Genomic DNA, 17,953 nt, shown 5'->3' on the forward strand with positions numbered 1-17,953 from the left:
CTTTTCCTCACACGGCTTCAGTCTCATCTATCACAACATGGCTCCCCTCCCTCTCTGCTCGTCGGCCATTTTAGAAATCTTTTCTCCTCTTCCTCCACAGTTGCCTCTTGCCCAGTTTCTGAGAAACTATGCTGCTGCACAAATAAACACAGGAAAGAAATAAAAACGAAAGTGTCAACTTCTTCTCTTCACCATCCACAATTTGCACTTTACCCGTCTTTTCTGAGTTCCTTGCCTCAATACTCTGTCTTTCTTCAACCTCTTTTTTTTCCTCCTCCTCCTCCGGCACAAAGCTTCTTTATAGCCCTCCTTGCCATGCTGCGATAATTAGTCAGCGCTAAAATAATACAGCCTCGAGAAAACAACAAGAGCTGAGCGGAGGGCTTAGCTCTGCCGGGAAGGATGGAGGGAAGGAGGGGTGATGAGAGCCAGAAAGGGAGAGAAGAAGCGAGAGATCGGGAGGAGAGTTGTGTGTGTCAGCCGATTTCAAACGGCTACCAGCAGTTAGATAATGAAAGTGTCAGGTAGACGAGTGAGTGTGCGTGTGAGCGTGCGTGTACATTAAGGAAGCCTGCACGTGTGCATACTTGAATAGTGTTCTTCCTTGCGTAAGACATGCTGTCACTATAGCGTCTGCTTTCTGCCATCTTTGACCTGACCACACCAAGAAAGTCGTTTATGTATATTGATGCGTCCGTGGAGATGAAACCCATTGCCATGCACTTCTGTGACCATGCGTGACTCTATAGTCATGTTATTATCAAAATCATAGCAATTCCATTGATTTGTGAGGTGTCATTGGGATGGCTAGCGCTTAATTATGTGTATTAATCACTTGTTTACTTGCGTAATCTTCTTGATACAACTATGTGCTTCATATAGCAAAATATGCATGCATTAGTATGTAGACAGAGCGCCTGTGTGTATGTATATTTATGATCCTGGGAGGACAGACAGCCCACAGGGTTAAGAGCAGTTCACTGTGGTTTCATTACTCTATGCTAATCACAGCCAACGCCCGTCATTTCTCATTTACCACCAGGCTTACTGGAGCCAAGCCAAGTCCTAACCACTCTGTTACAGTTCAAACATGAAATCGCTCCATGTATGGGGCGGGTACTTTTTTAAGGCTGGAGCTTAAAGTACTGTTAAGGCAAAGTTATTTTGACAGGGAGAATTTCTTTTGTTAAATTTTGAGAGATGGTAGTTATACTGACAGCATAGCGAGCCCAAAGTTTGTCAGTTCGCCCTAGTTTGAATCCAACACAACTGCGGGCAACTGACTGCAAATGAAGCCCGCCGAATTACCATTTCAAAGGCGAGTGACATCCTGCACATACCAGGGCTCACGCTAGATATGACTTTGTGACCAAGATGTACGCTACCAGTAACATGTTTTAGTTGCATGTTTTTAACCAGACATAGTGCTTTCTCTCTGATGCAGACTTCCTCTAACTACTGACTTTCTGCTGAAACGCTATTCAATTTAAACTTGCAGAAATCAATAAAAGAATATGCAACCCATAAGAAAGCAATAACGCTAGCTGAAATGTTATTGCACCATATAATAACAAATAACAGGGAAAAAAACATAATTTTGTTGTCCATAGAGTCTGTCTTCTTTTTCTTTTTTTCCCTCAGTTTTACACAGTGGAATATATTCTGTTTGTGTTTTCAGTTCACTTAACATGCTGACTTCTTTCTTATCCAGATGTTGAAGAACTAAGCCGTAATTCCCTTTTCCTCCCTGTGTTTTGCAGCTGGGACAACATACATCTTCGGGCGAGGCGGAGCCCTCATCACATATACCTGGCCACCCAATGACCGGCCGAGCACACGGGCAGACCGGCTGGCAGTGGGCTTCAGCACACAGCTGAAGGAGGCTGTTCTGGTCAGGGTGGAGAGTGCCAGGGGACTGGGAGATTACCTGGAGCTGCACATAGTAAGATACTGTACTGGGGTATTTGATGGGGGATGAAATTGTTAGGGGAATTGGAAAATACAGTGAAGGAACTGTCAGCCAGTTGAATCAGAGGAGAAAGTCCACAATAAAATGGATTAAGAAGTACTTGGGCAGGGAAGGTGAAATGGCAGAGAAGTAGGGTTCAGGGGAAAGCAGATTCCCAAGTCAGTTCCTAGAGCACTAGAGGAGAATAATCATTTAAGGTTAAACTTTTGCTCACAAAACTGGAAAACTGGACAGAACTTCTCCAGTTGTTGCAGAATTCCCTTTAAAATGCCATTTAGATTACTGCTTTGTAGTACTTGCAAGGGTCAGTGCAAGAAATTAATGTGTGTAGAATCGGGAAAATGACTGTGAACTAACATTTCTTTTTATCTACTGTCAAACTAGTTATTACCCTCATTTCTGCCTTTATTGCTTTCATATGTTAGTCTTAAAGGTCATTTAAACCCACCTCTAATGATAAATTGAAATGGCAATTAAGGGACAGCGGGAATTTAAAAAATGCTTTTACGCAGGCTCTAATTGTCTCATTGACCCCTGTGCTTCGTCTGCCCAACATTACATTCAACGCTCATAGTCAATTTGATGGTGGACTTTCCGTTAATTACCAAGCAGGACCACGCCTGATAACCCTGGTCCACTCATCATGTTGCTGAAGTCATGCACTTAAAAGCTGTGTGTAGTTAGGTTCACAGCTCAAGTGTTTTATGGTACCTGTAATGGTGATATTGCAGTATCCTACAGTTTCTTCACACTTACTTAAAATACGCTATCACTGTTATCTACGCTCAACCATCTGCGTGCATGTGTGTGTGTGTGTGTGTGTGTGTGTGTGTGTGTGTGTGTGTGTGTGTGTGTGTGTGTGTGTGTGTGTGTGTGATCAAACCATGCCAACATCCCAGTGACCCCAATTTGTTGTGCCTGGAAGCGACAGGAACATAGTTGACCCCGGGTCAGTTCTCATCCAGTGCTCCGTAAACTGAAAGTGACTGAGGGAGGGACAGCTGGAAAAGAGAAAGAGAGGGGTAGTTGAAAAAGTAGGGGGGCAAAGCTAGTGGATGAACTAAGTAAGTCCGGGCCAATTTAAATGCTCTTAAAATCTGTGATAAATAAAGATAATGACTGTAATGATGAAAGATTACAGTCATAAATGCAGTGTACCCAGCAAATAATGCTCAGGTTGAAGTGGGGATGTGGCAGAGTTTAACTGCTGCCGCGCCGACATTTGAAGGGCCGGTTACAACATCACAAGCAAAGCTTCTGCTGCTTTTAATAAAAGCTTTTTAACAAAAGGCTGCTTGGATATAGTCGCGCATCTCCGATAATAATATCATTAGAAGACCGTATAATAACAAGAGTCAATATCTGGCTCTATTCAAAACAACAAACACACAAACATTTGCTCTTTTACTTCTGGAGTGTTTTGCCATTCTAAATACACCACACGCCTGCCCTTCTTTTTGCAAACATATTCATAGACTACAGCTTACTTGTGGTGCTTGCTGCACTTAGAATTTCACAACATCCCTTTCCAGGAACACTTTTCCTTAGCATGTTCCACAGACTACATATTTCATAGACTACAGAGTCTTTTTTCTGTGGAAGCACTTTATACAGAAAGAAAAAGTCCTTTGGAAAACGTGGTCCCTGGATTATTTGTGTAAGAGGACTCTGTGATAAGACATTGCTGTGGAATTTTTAAATTAAATTTCCAAAGACGTGAGCACTGCAACAAAATTCCATTTACCGTCACCTCCATTTTATTGGGTATTGCAATAAATCTCCAAACGTAACTCAGCACCTGGGGAAATGAAACTATCTGTATGGCTGTGAACATCTAGAGTTTGTAATTTTGTTGAACTGATCCTTTAATTTGACTTTGCCTTTCTGTCAAACATCAGGTGAACCATGGTACATTTTTTTTACTCTAACCTAACCTAAAGGAATAGCTTCCCACTTTTTTATCTCAGCCCATCCACCACGATCCCTCATCAGTCATTCTTTTGCTTGCTCTTCTCTCAAGTGCATATTCTCTATCTAACTTCTGAGTCTTTCATTTACTCCCTCATTCCCTCATGTCTGGCCCGTTCATTTTCTCTTTCTCTCCCTCTCACACACACATCAGTGCTTCCGACACACCAGCCCGGCTCCTCTGCTCCCATTGCAATTACATTTCATTTGCTGCCGTTCCTCCCGAGTCACTCCCATAAATGACTCTGCTCAGCCCACGGTGGGTGTTTTGGTCCTGTTAATTATGCTTGTCTCTCTTTGAGGGGAGAAGTACAGGTAAATTAGACCAGAGAACCTGTGAGCCATGGCCCCATATCATCCCCACCTGATGTGGGGGCTTCCTGGTCCTAGTCAAACTACAAAATAGTGTCACATCAAACAGCGATAGTGGCCTTGAGGTCTAATACCTGGGGCCTTATTTGTTAGCTTCAGCGTTTGGTTCAAAAAACACAGCTCTTCACTTTTCACTCCAGGGTGACTTGTTCCCTAGCCTCTGGTGGGATTTTGAAGGGTCTGACATATTTAAAAACTGGTGTGCACAGTCCTGTTGGGTTTTCAACATGTTCTAAATTTCTGAATTATGAGAACTTAAACCCACCATTACTCATAAAAGTATTTATTATTTTTATTGTTAATGGTTGTTTTCACAGAATGCAATCTCAACCATTTCCTGTCCTTAGAGGATATGACACAAATCTGACTGCTGCTGTAACTAGAACTACTGACAGCAGTGTCAGAATGTGATAGAGCATTATTCCTTATCTTGCACAGACCACCCGTCTCTTTATATACCTTGCCTCTCTTACCAAGCCACCTTCTCTTTCATGCCACTGCTTTCTTCCATTTCTGTCCATTTATGTGACAGAGGGCAGGACATCACTCACTGTATCTTTCTGACTCACTGTCATCAAGCCTCAGGGTAGGAGATGTAAAGTTGAGGGTGTGGGATAAGTTGTTTAAGTTGAATTGTGCTGACCACAGTTGTTTTAAAAAGGACATGCCATATCCTCAAAAGACCTTGTGTCTTGCACCTCCCTAATTATTTACTGTAGGTGTGTGTCTGAAAGTGCAGAAAACTTTCTAGCTGACATTTTGAAAGTTCTAGATGAAAAAGCTTTGAAATAGATTACCTGGAAAATGCCATAGGAGTGAATCACTGCTGAGCATGCCAAACATGACTGGGTTTATTGCTGTTGCAGTGCAGTATTGCTCATATGTCTATAAAGATTCGCTATCGCCTAGGTCAGAGAATATTAAGTAGTAGTAAACAAAAGAAAAAACAATCTGAATCTAAATTTGCTTTGTAGTCTTGGAGAAAATATGCTGTTCATCTATCAGGCTTCATCAGTTCTACTGACTGGTGAGGAGTTCCTCTCTGTTTAATCGCCCGGAGAAGTTAAATACCACATAACCCCCCCAAGAGTCAGTAAAACTAATTAAGCCTCTTGGATGAGTGGTGAAACATTCTCACGAATATGAAGTAATTCCAGTCGCCTTTCACTCACTGTGCTCAGATGCATGTGACAGCTGTATCAGCAACAGCTCTAGTGATACGCAATCACTGCTGTGGGCATGATATGTCACACTGCTGTATGTGGAAAGTTATACATCTTGCCTGTTTGTTGTTGTTTGTCTTCTTTTAATTCCAAACAAAATGCTTTTGAGAGCCTTGGTTGACTTTTAATACAACAAAGTCTACTTACTTTGCTATTTTGGAAACTTTCAGTTATACTTTAAGGTCTTGTTTAGCATATGGACCTTGCTCAAAGGGTGATCAGATGACCCAAGGAGAGAAGGCACAGCATTCTCAAAGGGCCTTTCTGATAAAGCCAGTTTAAAATGGAAAACTGTCAAATAGCTGATGTATGCTATCTGGTGGTAAAGAAGCATTTAAGAGGCTTTACATAAGTAAAAGGATAGAAACAGCAGTGTAAAAGGAATAGCCTGTTACATAAATATATTTAGGCAATTGTACTCATGATAAGTTAAAGGCAGGAAATTAGTTCCCAATGACTATGTCATTAAATTATTATTACTATTAGCCCTTTTCCACTAGTACATACTCGAGTCAGCTTGGCTCAGTTTTTAGGATTTTTCATTAAGTGGTAGTACCTGGTACCAGGTACTTTTTTCACTACTTACTTGGGTCGAGAATGCATCCAACGATTGGCTACTCAGTGGTACCCCCTAATGAGTCATGAGAGAGTCTCCTTCACAGAAATCAAAGCCACCATTTTTGAAACCTGTCTGATAAAAAGAAACACCGAGCAGCAGGTATACAATTGTCCTGACGTCCTTCGTTGTTGTAGTGTTCATGATGTCACAGGACGAAGGGACTGTGGCCGCATTGATATAACGGCCACAAGTACATTAGGTGGCACTCAATTGTAATGGAAAACGACTGAAACCAACCAAGTGGGTGTTATTGGAAATCCAATTTCTTCCGCTTATGCAGTTTTGGCTTTGGGGGGGTCAGGGTGAAGCCTAACCCAGCTGTCATAGAGGGAGAGGTAGGGTACACCTGTTGTAGTGCTAACACAGAAAAACAGACAGCCCTCCCATGCACACTGGAGCCAGTTAAATTTCGAATCACCAAGTTTCCACGTAGTCGATGACCTGGTCTACCTCCTGAGCAACGGCTACTCTTATGGTGCAAACCGCCCCATTATTGTTACTAATGTTAACTGTACCACCTTTAGCCAATATTGTCTTTTTTACACATTAGACATGGTGGTGCAACACTGTGTGAGGCCAATACAGACATAAAACAGTAGTACAGGAAACACGGATGAAATGTGACAGATCTGACTGATTTCTTTGATTTCTTTTAAATTGACCAATTGTGTGTCCGTCACGGTCCATCCAAGTACCATCTGCACATTTGGTCACTCTTCTTATGAGTTACATACATATTGTAGTTCAACCAGTGAGTCCTGGTCTATTTCTTTGACTCCTTAGTAGAGGGAGCTCTTTAATTCAATTCAATTCAATTTTATTTATATAGCGCCAAATCACAACAAAAGTCGCCTCAAGGTGCTTCATAGATACCGAGACAAACCCAACAATCATATGACGCCCTATGAGCAAGCACTTTGGCAACAGTGGGAAGGAAAAACTCCCTTTTAACAGGAAGAAACCTCCGGCAGAACCAGGCTCAGGGAGGGGCGGCCATCTGCTGCGACCCGTTGGGGTGAGAGAAGGAAGACAGGATAAAAGACATGCTGTGGAGGAGAGACAGAGATTAATAACAGGTATGATTCAATGCAGAGAGGTCTGTTAACACATAGTGAGTGAGAAAGGTGACTGGAAAGGAAAAACTCAATCCCTGGCAGCCTACGTCTGTTGCAACATAACTAAAGGAGGATTCAGGGTCACCTGGTCCAGCCCTAACTATATGCTTTGGCAAAAAGGAAAGTTTTAAGCCTAATCTTGAAAGTAGAGACAGTGTCTGTCTCCTGAATCCAAACTGGAAGCTGGTTCCACAGAAGAGGGGCCTGAAAACTGAAGGCTCTGCCTCCCATTCTACTTTTAAATACTCTAGGAACAACAAGTAGGCCTGCAGAGCGAGAGCAAAGTGCTCTAATAGGGTGATATGGTACTACAAGGTCATTAAGATAAGATGGAGCCTGATTATTTAAGACCTTGTATGTGAGGAGCAGGATTTTGAATTCAATTCTGGATTTAACAGGAAGCCAATGAAGGGAAGCCAAAACAGGAGAAATATGCTCTCTCTTTCTAGTCCCTGTCAGTAGTCTTGCTGCAGCATTTTGGATTAGCTGAAGGCTTTTCAGTGAGTTTTTTGGACATCCTGATAATAATGAATTACAGTAGTCTAGCCTGGAAGTAATAAATGCATGAACTAGTTTTTCAGCGTCACTCTGAGACAGGATATTTCTTTAGAGATGTGGCGCAGATGGAAGAAAGCAGTCTTACATATTTGTTTAATATGTGCGTTGAAGGACATGTCCTGGTCAAAAATGACTCCAAAGTTCCTCACAGTGTTACTGGAGGCCAAGGTAATGCCACCCAGAGTAAGAATCTGGTTAGATATCATATTTCTAACATTTTCAGGGCCGAGTACAATAACCTCAGTTTTATCTGAATTAAGAAGCAAAAAGTTAGCAGCCATCCAGGTCTTTATGTCTTTAAGACATTCCTGCAGTTTAACTAATTGGTGTGTGTTATCTGGCTTCATGGACAGATAGAGCTGGGTGTCATCTGCATAGCAGTGAAAATGTATGCTATGTCTTCTAATGATGCTGCCTAAGGGAAGCATGTATAATGTAAACAGAATTGGCCCCAGCACTGAACCCTGTGGAACTCCATAATTAACCTCAGTGTGTGACGAAGACTCTCCATTTACATGTACAAATTGGAGTCTATTAGATAGGTATGATACAAACAACTGCAGCGCAGTACCTGTAATATCTACATCATGTTCTAATCGCTCTAATAGGATATTATGGTCGACAGTATCGGATGCTGCACTGAGGTCTAGCAGGACAAGCACAGAGATGAGTCCACTGTCAGAGGCCATAAGAAGATCATTTGTAACCTTCACTAAAGCTGTTTCTGTGCTGTGATGAGCTCTGAAACCTGACTGAAACTCTTCAAATAACCCATTCCTCTGCAGATGATCTGCTAGCTGTTTGACAACTACTCTTTCAAGGATTTTTGATATGAAAGGAAGGTTGGAGATTGGCCTATAATTAGCTAAGACTGCTGGGTCTAGAGATGGCTTTTTGAGTAAAGGTTTAACTACAGCCACCTTGAAGGCCTGTGGTACATAGCCGATTATTAGAGATAGGTTGATCATATTTAAGATCGAAGAATTAATTAATGGCAGGACTTCTTTGAGCAGTTTTGTAGGAATGGGGTCTAAAAGACACGTTGATGGTTTGGAGGAAGTAATTATTGAAGTTAACTCAGAAAGATCAATTGGAGAAAAAGAGTCTAATATAACATCAATGGTACTAAGAGTAGCTGTAGATAATATTACATCTGTGGGATGATTATTGGTAATTTTTTCTCTAATGATAAAAATTTTATTTGTGAAGAAGTTCATTGAGTCATTACTAGTTAACGTTAAAGGGATGGTTGGCTCAATAGAGCTCTGACTTTTTGTCAGCCGGGCTACAGTGCTGAAGAGAAACCTGGGGTTGTTCTTATTTTCTTCAATCAGTGACGAATAGTAAGATGTTCTGGCTTTGCGGAGGGCTTTCTTATAAAGCAACAAACTATTTCTCCAGGCTAAATGATGATCCTCTAAATTTGTGACACGCCATTTCCTCTCCAGCTTACGAGTCATCTGCTTTAGGCTACGTGTTTGAGAATTATACCACGGAGTCAGGTACTTCTGATTTAGAGACCTTAGTTTTCACAGGAGCTACAGTATCCAGAGTCGTACGTAGTGAGGAGGTAAAATTATTAACAAGATAATCGACCGCTGTTGGGGTAGCGTTCAGATCGCTGCTCTGCTCTATGTTGGTACAGGGCATTGAAGATGATAACAGTGGGTGGGTTATATTCTTAAACTTAGTTACAGCACTTTCAGAAAGACATCTACTACAAGTCTACTCTCCACTGCTGTGTAATCAATTATTGTGAATATAAATGTTATCAGGAAATGATTAGACAGGAGAGGGTTTTCAGGAAACACTGTTACATGTTCAGTTTCTATGCCATATGTTAAAACAAGGTCTAGAGTGTGATTAAAGTGGTGGGCGGGTTCTTTTACATTTTGAGAGAAGCCAATTAAGTCTAATAACAGATTAAATGCCATGTTGAGGCTGTCATTTTTAGCATCTACATGGATGTTAAAATCACCCACAATAATTATTTTATCTGAGCTGAGAACTAAATTAGATATAAAGTCTGAGAAATCAGACAGAAACTCTGTGTAAGGCCCAGGTGGACGATAGATGATAACAAGTAAGACTGGTTTCTGAGTTTCACAGCTGGGGTGGACGAGGCTAAGCATCAGGCTTTCAAATGAATTAAAAGTCTGTCTTGGTCTTTCATTAATTAATAGGCTGGTGTGAAAAATTGCTGCCACACCGCCCCCTCGGCCTGTGCTTCGAGGTTTCTGGTAGTTAGAATGACTCGGGGGTGTTGATTCATTTAAGCTAACATAATCATCCTGCTGCAACCAGGTTTCTGTAAGGCAGAGTAAATCGATTTGTTGATCAATTATTAAGTCATGTACTAACAGAGACTTGGAGGAGAGAGACCTAATATTTAATAATCCACATTTCACAGTTTTACTCTTTGGTTCAGATGTGGATACTGTATTGTTCTTTCTTTGTAATTGTTTATGTTGCTGGTTTTTAGTTTGTTTTTTGTCTGTTTGGGAGCTGACACAGTCTCTATGGAGATGGGTTTTTGGGGGGGTAGCAGGAGAAGAGAAGCTGCAGAGAGGCGTGTAAGACTGCAACTCTGCTTCCTGGTCCCAACTCTGGATAGTCCTATTTTGGGGGGTTTAATAAATTTGTCCATATTTCTAGAAATGAGAGCTGCTCCATCCAAAGTCGGATGGATGCTGTCTCTCCTAACAAGACCAGGTTTCCTCCAGAAGGTTTGCCAGTTATCTATGAAGCCCACATCGTTTCTGGGACACCACTCAGACAGCCAGCAATTTAAGGAGAACATGTGGCTAAACATGTCACTCCTGGTCTGATTGGGGAGGGGACCAGAGAAAACTGGTCCGACATTGTTTTGGCAAAGTTGCACACCGATTCAATATTGATTTTAGTGACCTCCGATTGGCGTAACCGGGGTGTCATTACTGCCGACGTGAATTATGATTTTACTGAATTTACGTTTACCCTTAGCCAGCAGTTTTAAATTTCCTTCAATGTCGCCTGCTCTGGCCCCTGGAAGACAATTGACTATGGTTGCCGGTGTCTCTAGCTTCACATGTCTGAGAACAGAATCACCATGGTACTATGCTTCCTCCTCACCGTCACCCAGCCACCCTCTTTCCCCAGCTGCTTGGGGTCTGCCGGGGAACAGCTAGCGGGGCCTACGCTATCTTTGGCTGCACCAGCTACAGGGGCCTGGCTTGCTACAGGTGAATGAAGGGTGCGAAGCAGAGTCTCCAATTCAGTAATCCTGGCCTCCAGCGCTGAAAATGTGCTACATTTGTTACAGATATCATTACTGCTAAAGGAGGCCGAGGAGTAACTAAACATCTGACACAATGAGCAAGAAAGTGCAGGAGGGACAGGTGAAGTAACCATGGTGCTAACGAGTCGGCTAAGAGCTAAGCTAAGCTAGCGAAACAGTACAGAGACAGTGAGTGAATACTTTGGCTATAAATTAGGTAGTGAGTACACAGAAAGTGTGCTTCGGAGGAAGCACGTGAAGATTATACTATGAAAAAAGAATGTATTTAAAAGATTTTAATTAAATTGCTAAGCAGATAAGCTACTCAGAAACACCACTGTGTTTGAGCAGGAACAGGAAGTGATACTCTACCACAGAGCGAGCGAACACCAAGTGACAGCGCCACCTTTAAACACCATCATTGGTGTCCAAATAGCTTCGGTGAGGTAATGACACCTTAGAAAGTTCCCCAAGCTGTTCAATATTTAGAGTATTGAACAAAGAGGTGAAGAAATTCCCCACACTGAAGCAAATGAAAATGTTTTATATCTGCTAAGGTGGATTCAGTTTTTGAAGCAAAATAGACCAAACAGGAAAAAGGGGCGTTTGATTTTTCAAAATATCAAAAATCTCACTTGGTTTCATTACCTAAAACATGAAATAAAGGAGAACAGACACAAGTTTCATGTCTTAAGTTTCACTTCACTTTTTTCTATCGAAAAATTCTGTTGGGTGAGGATTTTTCGATTTACCATGGAGACACACAATGTCTCCATCAGAGCTGTTCTTTCACAGGATGTCAGCGCTACAGAAGTAAAAAATAGTCATTTAAGAGCGCAGGACATCATTTTTACCAATCTTTATGACATTTTCACCATCAGGGCCTGGGGTGCTAGATTTGGGGAATGAAGGGTGCTGACAGATATAGAAGTGTGCTGATAGCCAAATCTCCCATCTGCAGCTGCTGGAAAAGGTAGATGTCCTTGCAAGACCTTGGAAAACCAGTCATAAAAACAGGTTTATAAAAGCCTTCTTTTTGAGACTTTTTAGACAATCAACAGTTCGAAATAAGCATAGCATGTCCATCACTGGATATATATCCAAATGGTCATGTGCTGGTAATCGTCTGAAATTGCTTTTTTAGGTTAATTACACTGAATTTCCTTTATTTTGCGGGGCAGGTTTAGTGAAGCTGAAAAATATCTCCCAGTGGTTTGCATTTTAGCAGCTGTAATAAAATGTAAATACTTCCAGAGCAGATTTTCAAGCCGGTGATACAGTTTTTCAGTCAGCACAGCAGTCAGTTTGACTGCTGCAAGGATACACACCCCTCCTGTCTTAACTTTGCCAGACTTACCAGAGTGTGAAAGCTGCAGTTGCATGCCGGTGTGTGTCATATCTCAGTGCAAACAAAAGCAAAACATTCCATTGTTTTGTTCTGATTTGATAGTTTCAATCTGAGGTTGTCCACTTTTTTCTCTAGACAAACACTGGAACTCTGAAAAGTAGGTGAGAGGTATTGCTTTTCTCTTTAGCTAGCTGAGTCTGTCTTTCCGTTTCCTAGCTTCATGCTCCACTGTCCCTGCTACCTGGCTCAGGTGATAGCACACCGGGCAATCTCTGTAAACACACACATACCTACACACACACTCAAAAGGGGTAAAGCAAGATTAAGACGCTGTGCGTTTTGCTTTGCAGGCTGTAATATGGTGGAAACAGCTTGTGTAGAGGGAGCACAAAACTTTAACTATCTTCAGCTTTGTGACTCATCAGAAAGTAAAAGGAATTAGTATGCACGTTCAGAAGTAATAGTCCTTGCTTAAGACTTGTGAAGTCTTTTATGTTTTTATTCAAAGCAATAAAGGCACAAAAAACAGAGCAGCAAATTGGGGGTTATTTGTTATGCACAGAGGGATGAGTCATTAATGCAGAAAGGAGCAAATATCAGAGCTGTTCTTTTCACGAGCTACTCATAAACTTTCTAAATGGCCTGACAGATGGCGGAGTAAAGTTGTAGGAGTTTAGGTGCACCTTTCAAACTAGGACTTGCACAGTCTTTTTTTTTTTTTTTTTAGAGTTGTCTGTTTGTATTTATTGCTGTTCTCACACCGCTGTCATTACATTTACAGCTGGCAAGTTGTTGCTGTAACTGCTCTGTGGGAAGTGTCTCATCTGCAGTTATGGGCCAGTGCACACCGCACAGTGGGCCTCTCCGACTACCTCCATCACTGCTGTCCAGTGCCGGCTCAGAACATTAAATAAGGCCTGTCTCTGATTACCTGTTAGGGAGCCATCCTTCACCACAACTGTCTACTTTGAGCAGGAGCAGAGAGGGAGGAATGAGGGGAGAAAGCAAAAGGGACGTGGCTATATTTTCTCCTCTTGACCCCACCCTTACGCCTCTCCCAGCATGTGACAAATGCTGATGAGGAAGGAATGGAGCACGATGGCACACCCCAGTGTTCATGCTTCTGCAGGCAAGCATCCCCATGGTCAAAATGTGAAGTGCGGCATCTGACTTTATTAGCTTCCCCATGATCTCTTTTTCTTCCTCTCACTTCTGGCAAATAAGAGAAATTTAGGAAATACCACCAGCAGGACTTTTTTTCACTTTCATTTTGATGGGCACAGGTTATCTGTCAAGAGTTTAAGCCAGCAACTGTTTAATTATAGGTTGAAAAACGTGATCTGACAGCAGCCTGGGATAAGATGAGTGGTGAGGAGAACGGGGTGGATGGAGAGCTTTCAGAGTGCAATGGGGAGATGAGAGATGCTGGCGTCAGATAAAGGCAGATGGTGATGCGGATAAAACTGTCAGGGAGAGGCACAGGCTTTTATCCACTACTCCCCGCCCCCAGTAATACACACAAGGATGTGAATGCACACACATAGCCACACACACAGTATGCCTTTTTTTCCCCCTAACTAGCTGTCAGTAGCTCACAGATTTGCTCACTGCTCTCAGGTTCCAGCAGGTTTTACACAGACTTTTGCAAGGACACCTTTACGTTCACTTACTAGTATGATTAGTGCTAGTACACAGTTTAATACATGCACAGCTGCAATTTACGGGGGCAGCTCAACACAGTGGTTCTTTTGTAATTTCCTTATTTATAACTCCCACCCCTCCCACATCTTTCCTTTCTTAAATGGGTGTCATTTCTGCAACCTACTCTCCTTCATCTTGTCAGGGGGGAAAAAAGCCAAACATGCAGGGAGGGACGGAGGGACGAAGCGTGGAGAACGGTTGAGGAAGAAAGGGAGGCATTGCTTTGATGAATGCAGCTGCCTCGCAAAGGGGCGCGTGGGCCGCCATCAGTAATGAGATCGGGCCCTGGTGGGTTTGGCAGGGTCTCTCTCCTCAGCCGGCAGGAGCCTGACAGCATATCGATTAATCCTTCCTTTCGCATCACTAATTGATTGTCCTTGCAATTGGAGAAGAAGCATGGCATGAGTCCGCGGAGGGGTGGGGGGTCATCTGCAGATTCTACCTAAGAGATTCCATAATGCGTGACTAGCCTTAAATAGGTAAGTGGATTAGTACCTTCCTAAAAAGCCCACGTTCATCCCTCGAATTAAAAGAATCCTTTGAAGTCTAAACATTTATAACTGAAATCCATGCATTTTGCTGGTAATGCAGGTAGAGGGCAGGAAATGTGGCTTTATTCACTGCCAAAGAGGCCTGATTAGGAGCACAGTTTTCCATACTTCAAAGCAACACTTTTGCTTGGTTGCTTGTCTTGATTTTCAAATGTGCTCTGAATTGTCAGATGTAAGTGTAATTTAAATTCAATCAGACAGTCCTCTATGAGCAACCACTTGGCAAGTGTGGGGAAGAAGAACCCCCTTTCAAAAGGAAAACACCCCTAACCAGAACCAGGCGTCAGCTGTAGGCAGTTGGGAGTGAGAGAAAAGACATTACACAGCAGAGGAGCATATAGAGACCTTTAACAAGAAAGACGACAAAAGGTTAACTACAAAAGTTAATGTGGCATTTAAACATGTGATTAGTGAAAGAGAAGGGAATTTGTAGGTCCCCAGGAGCCTATAACAGCACAATTAAGATATGATTCAGGGTCACCAGATCTATCCCTAACTGTAACTTTTATTTAAAAATAAAGTTTAAAACCGAATTTTATAAGTAGAGAGGGTATATGTGTCCTGAACCCAAACTGGGAGCAGGCTGTACAGCAAAAGTACCTAAAAGCTGAAGGATGTAACCACTTTTGTACTCCTGGAAACACCAGGAACTCTGTTGGCATAATCGTGTGTTTAAGATTTAATTGGGTTTGATACAAAAAGAGTTTTTGAGAATTAGTAACATGTAAAAGACAGCTGAAAGAATTAACATCTGCATCAACAGTGTGAGAAAGCCCCACTAAGACTGAAACATTTCAATGTCTGATTGCAGTTATAATGTGATGATGAACTCACGCAGAGAGGAGCTCCTGCTGTATTAGAATTTACATTGTTTCAGCATCTGCTGTTAAATGTTGAAGTTTCTTCCAAATGAAAATGAAACAAGTGAAACATCGCCACTTTAGCCTAAGTGAGGCCACAAAAAGAGAGCAATGTATTACTACCGAGTAAATTGGCAGATGCTTTCCTCTAAAGTGACTTACAAATTGGAGGCATTTTAGAGTTTAGTGTCTTGTTAAAAGCCACTTTGATGTGTCAACAGAAGCGTGGGATTGAAGGCACCCAGGATTGTCTGCATCAGTCACGATTAGCTTGATTAGAAGTTACTGGTTGCACAAAACCGGTAGATTTTATCGGCCGTCACTCATTTGTACATTTACAAATTGAAAGTCACTAAGAGGAAGTATGCATTGGCCCTATGTGACTGGTTAATTTTCATTTTCTTTGTCTGTATCACCTAAAATACTCCATAGTTAATCTTTTAAGGCTATTTAAACATATTGTGTTAACAAGGTGCCTTCAATTTCAGCTGCCTGTAGGTCACTGTACCTGTAGCTCACACTAGCTATGTATCCTGTGAGATCAAAGTAGTAGAGGGTGTTTTTTCCAATCAATAAGCTATTAGGGTCCAAGAGCAGGCCTCTCTGTACGGTTAGTCCGATCTTTAATGATCACCTGGGAAGGCAAAACTAAATTCTTTCTATTCTGTCTTGTCTGTCTGCCAACTTCCACTTACCTGCTCTCTCTCGCTCCACTTTATCTCTCTCTTTCTGCATACTTGTAGGGTATACACAATGAGATGATCATTTTAGTCCAGATGAGTACTGTATAATTGCACAGCATGATAAATGCCCATGTTCAATCCAATATGATGTATATGATTTACTTTTGTAATTTTCCTGCCCAAATTGAGTTATCGCCATTGTGATGCATTGCGCCGCTACTCTTGTCTCTATTCCTCGTGTTATTTTATTTAAGATTTAATGTCTGACGTGTGGGTCTTTAATCTTGGAGATTAGAATTTAACTCAATAAGCCTGAAATGTGATGTTTTACAACACAACTACAGGAATCAGACTGAAACCTGAGGAAAAACTGTTATATAGAGCTGAGCTACACTGTACCAGAACTTTGCAAAACAAAGACAGAGTAGCACCATGGGATGAGGAGAAAGAAGGAAAGTGGAGGGGAGGGCAGAGAGAAAAGTAAGAGCATGCACAAAGATGGAGAAGGGAAAAGAGTACATTTATCTGATCTACTTTGTCTTTAGTGTGGCGCCCCAAGGACCACTGTGAAGTCCTCTCCAAATGTCAACACTGCACATCCAGCACTCCACTCTCTCCGAATGCACTTTAGCCAGGCCTCCCCTTACTCACTGCAATAACCAATGGGCCAGACAGGACAGTCTGTTCTATTTAAAACAACTCTGAATTCATCCAGCATAATACAGGGTGAGGTTTTTCATAACAAAAAGACATACTTCTGTTTGTATTCTGATTTATCTACACCTACCGTAGCTGCTGTTGCCGTGGCAGCTATTAATAATTCTCTGTGACTAATACACTCATTTTCTGTTTGAACGCACAGGTGTCTTTACTATTCTGGATAGTCTCATTAAAACTTTTCACTTCTATGATTAACTCATAATGCTGACAGATGAATTAGTTGGAGTGTGGATGTGATATCTTTAAACCAACAACACTTTCCTCCGTTGTTTGTATCGAAACTCTCAGTATTTTATAATTAGCACCTTCCCTCAGTATCTAGTTCTACTATAATTGTTTAGAGAGTATTACTGAAAGCTGGTTGATCTGATGCTTTTTGTCCTTTGGGTAACCCCTACCTATTCTTCTCTCTTTAATTCATCAGTATACTCACATTTATCCTTGCCTTTTCAGGGAAAGTTTGTCTATTGACTTTCTGTACTGTTTTAGTAAACCTTACCTCTTCTATTGATTGTAAGACTGCCATCATTCCACACTCCCCTTTTAATATCTTAACCGACCACCAAACGAGCATCCTACATTACTCTTGACCCACTTTCACATTATCCATGTCTCATTGGCCAAAAATTGTGAGTATTTTTTGCTGTGAGGAGAATGAGCATAAACTGACTTTACAGTGTTGACTTCAACAGTCTGCTTTGAACTCTTTCCATCCGCATCTTAAAATGTTGGTCAGCTTAAGGCCCAAACACTGTTACTGAATCTTTTCTCACATTTATCTCAGTGCATTTGCTGACCACCTTGGGGAGGATGTTTCTACCATGGACAAAGTAGAGCACAAAGGAGAAACTGAAAGCAATGGGGAGAGAGCACGATAGGTAGAAATGGACTTAAGGGGCGGGAGGGGGGGGGGGGGGGGGGGGGTAGTGGCAGAGTGAGAAAGATGTACTACCAGAGAATATCTCAGAGGCCCAGAGTCAAAAAAGATGTTTGCATCTGCTCATCCGTGC

At 41.8% G+C, this 17,953-nt stretch overlaps 1 protein-coding gene across 9 annotated transcripts in view; it reads left to right on the forward strand.

Moving 5' to 3' along the window:
* The window catches only part of nrxn2b (neurexin 2b), a 700,882-nt gene that overhangs the window by 584,993 nt on the left and 97,936 nt on the right, over positions 1 to 17,953 (forward strand). For all 9 annotated transcript variants that reach the window (XM_026160309.1, XM_026160315.1, XM_026160297.1 and 6 more), the window contains one exon: positions 1,761 to 1,942. In XM_026160309.1, coding sequence (XP_026016094.1) covers positions 1,761 to 1,942 — 182 coding nt within the window. The remainder of the gene's footprint in view (positions 1 to 1,760; positions 1,943 to 17,953) is intronic.

This window comes from Astatotilapia calliptera, chromosome 3, assembly GCF_900246225.1.
Source record: "Astatotilapia calliptera chromosome 3, fAstCal1.2, whole genome shotgun sequence".
Classification (NCBI taxonomy): Eukaryota; Metazoa; Chordata; class Actinopteri; order Cichliformes; family Cichlidae; genus Astatotilapia; species Astatotilapia calliptera.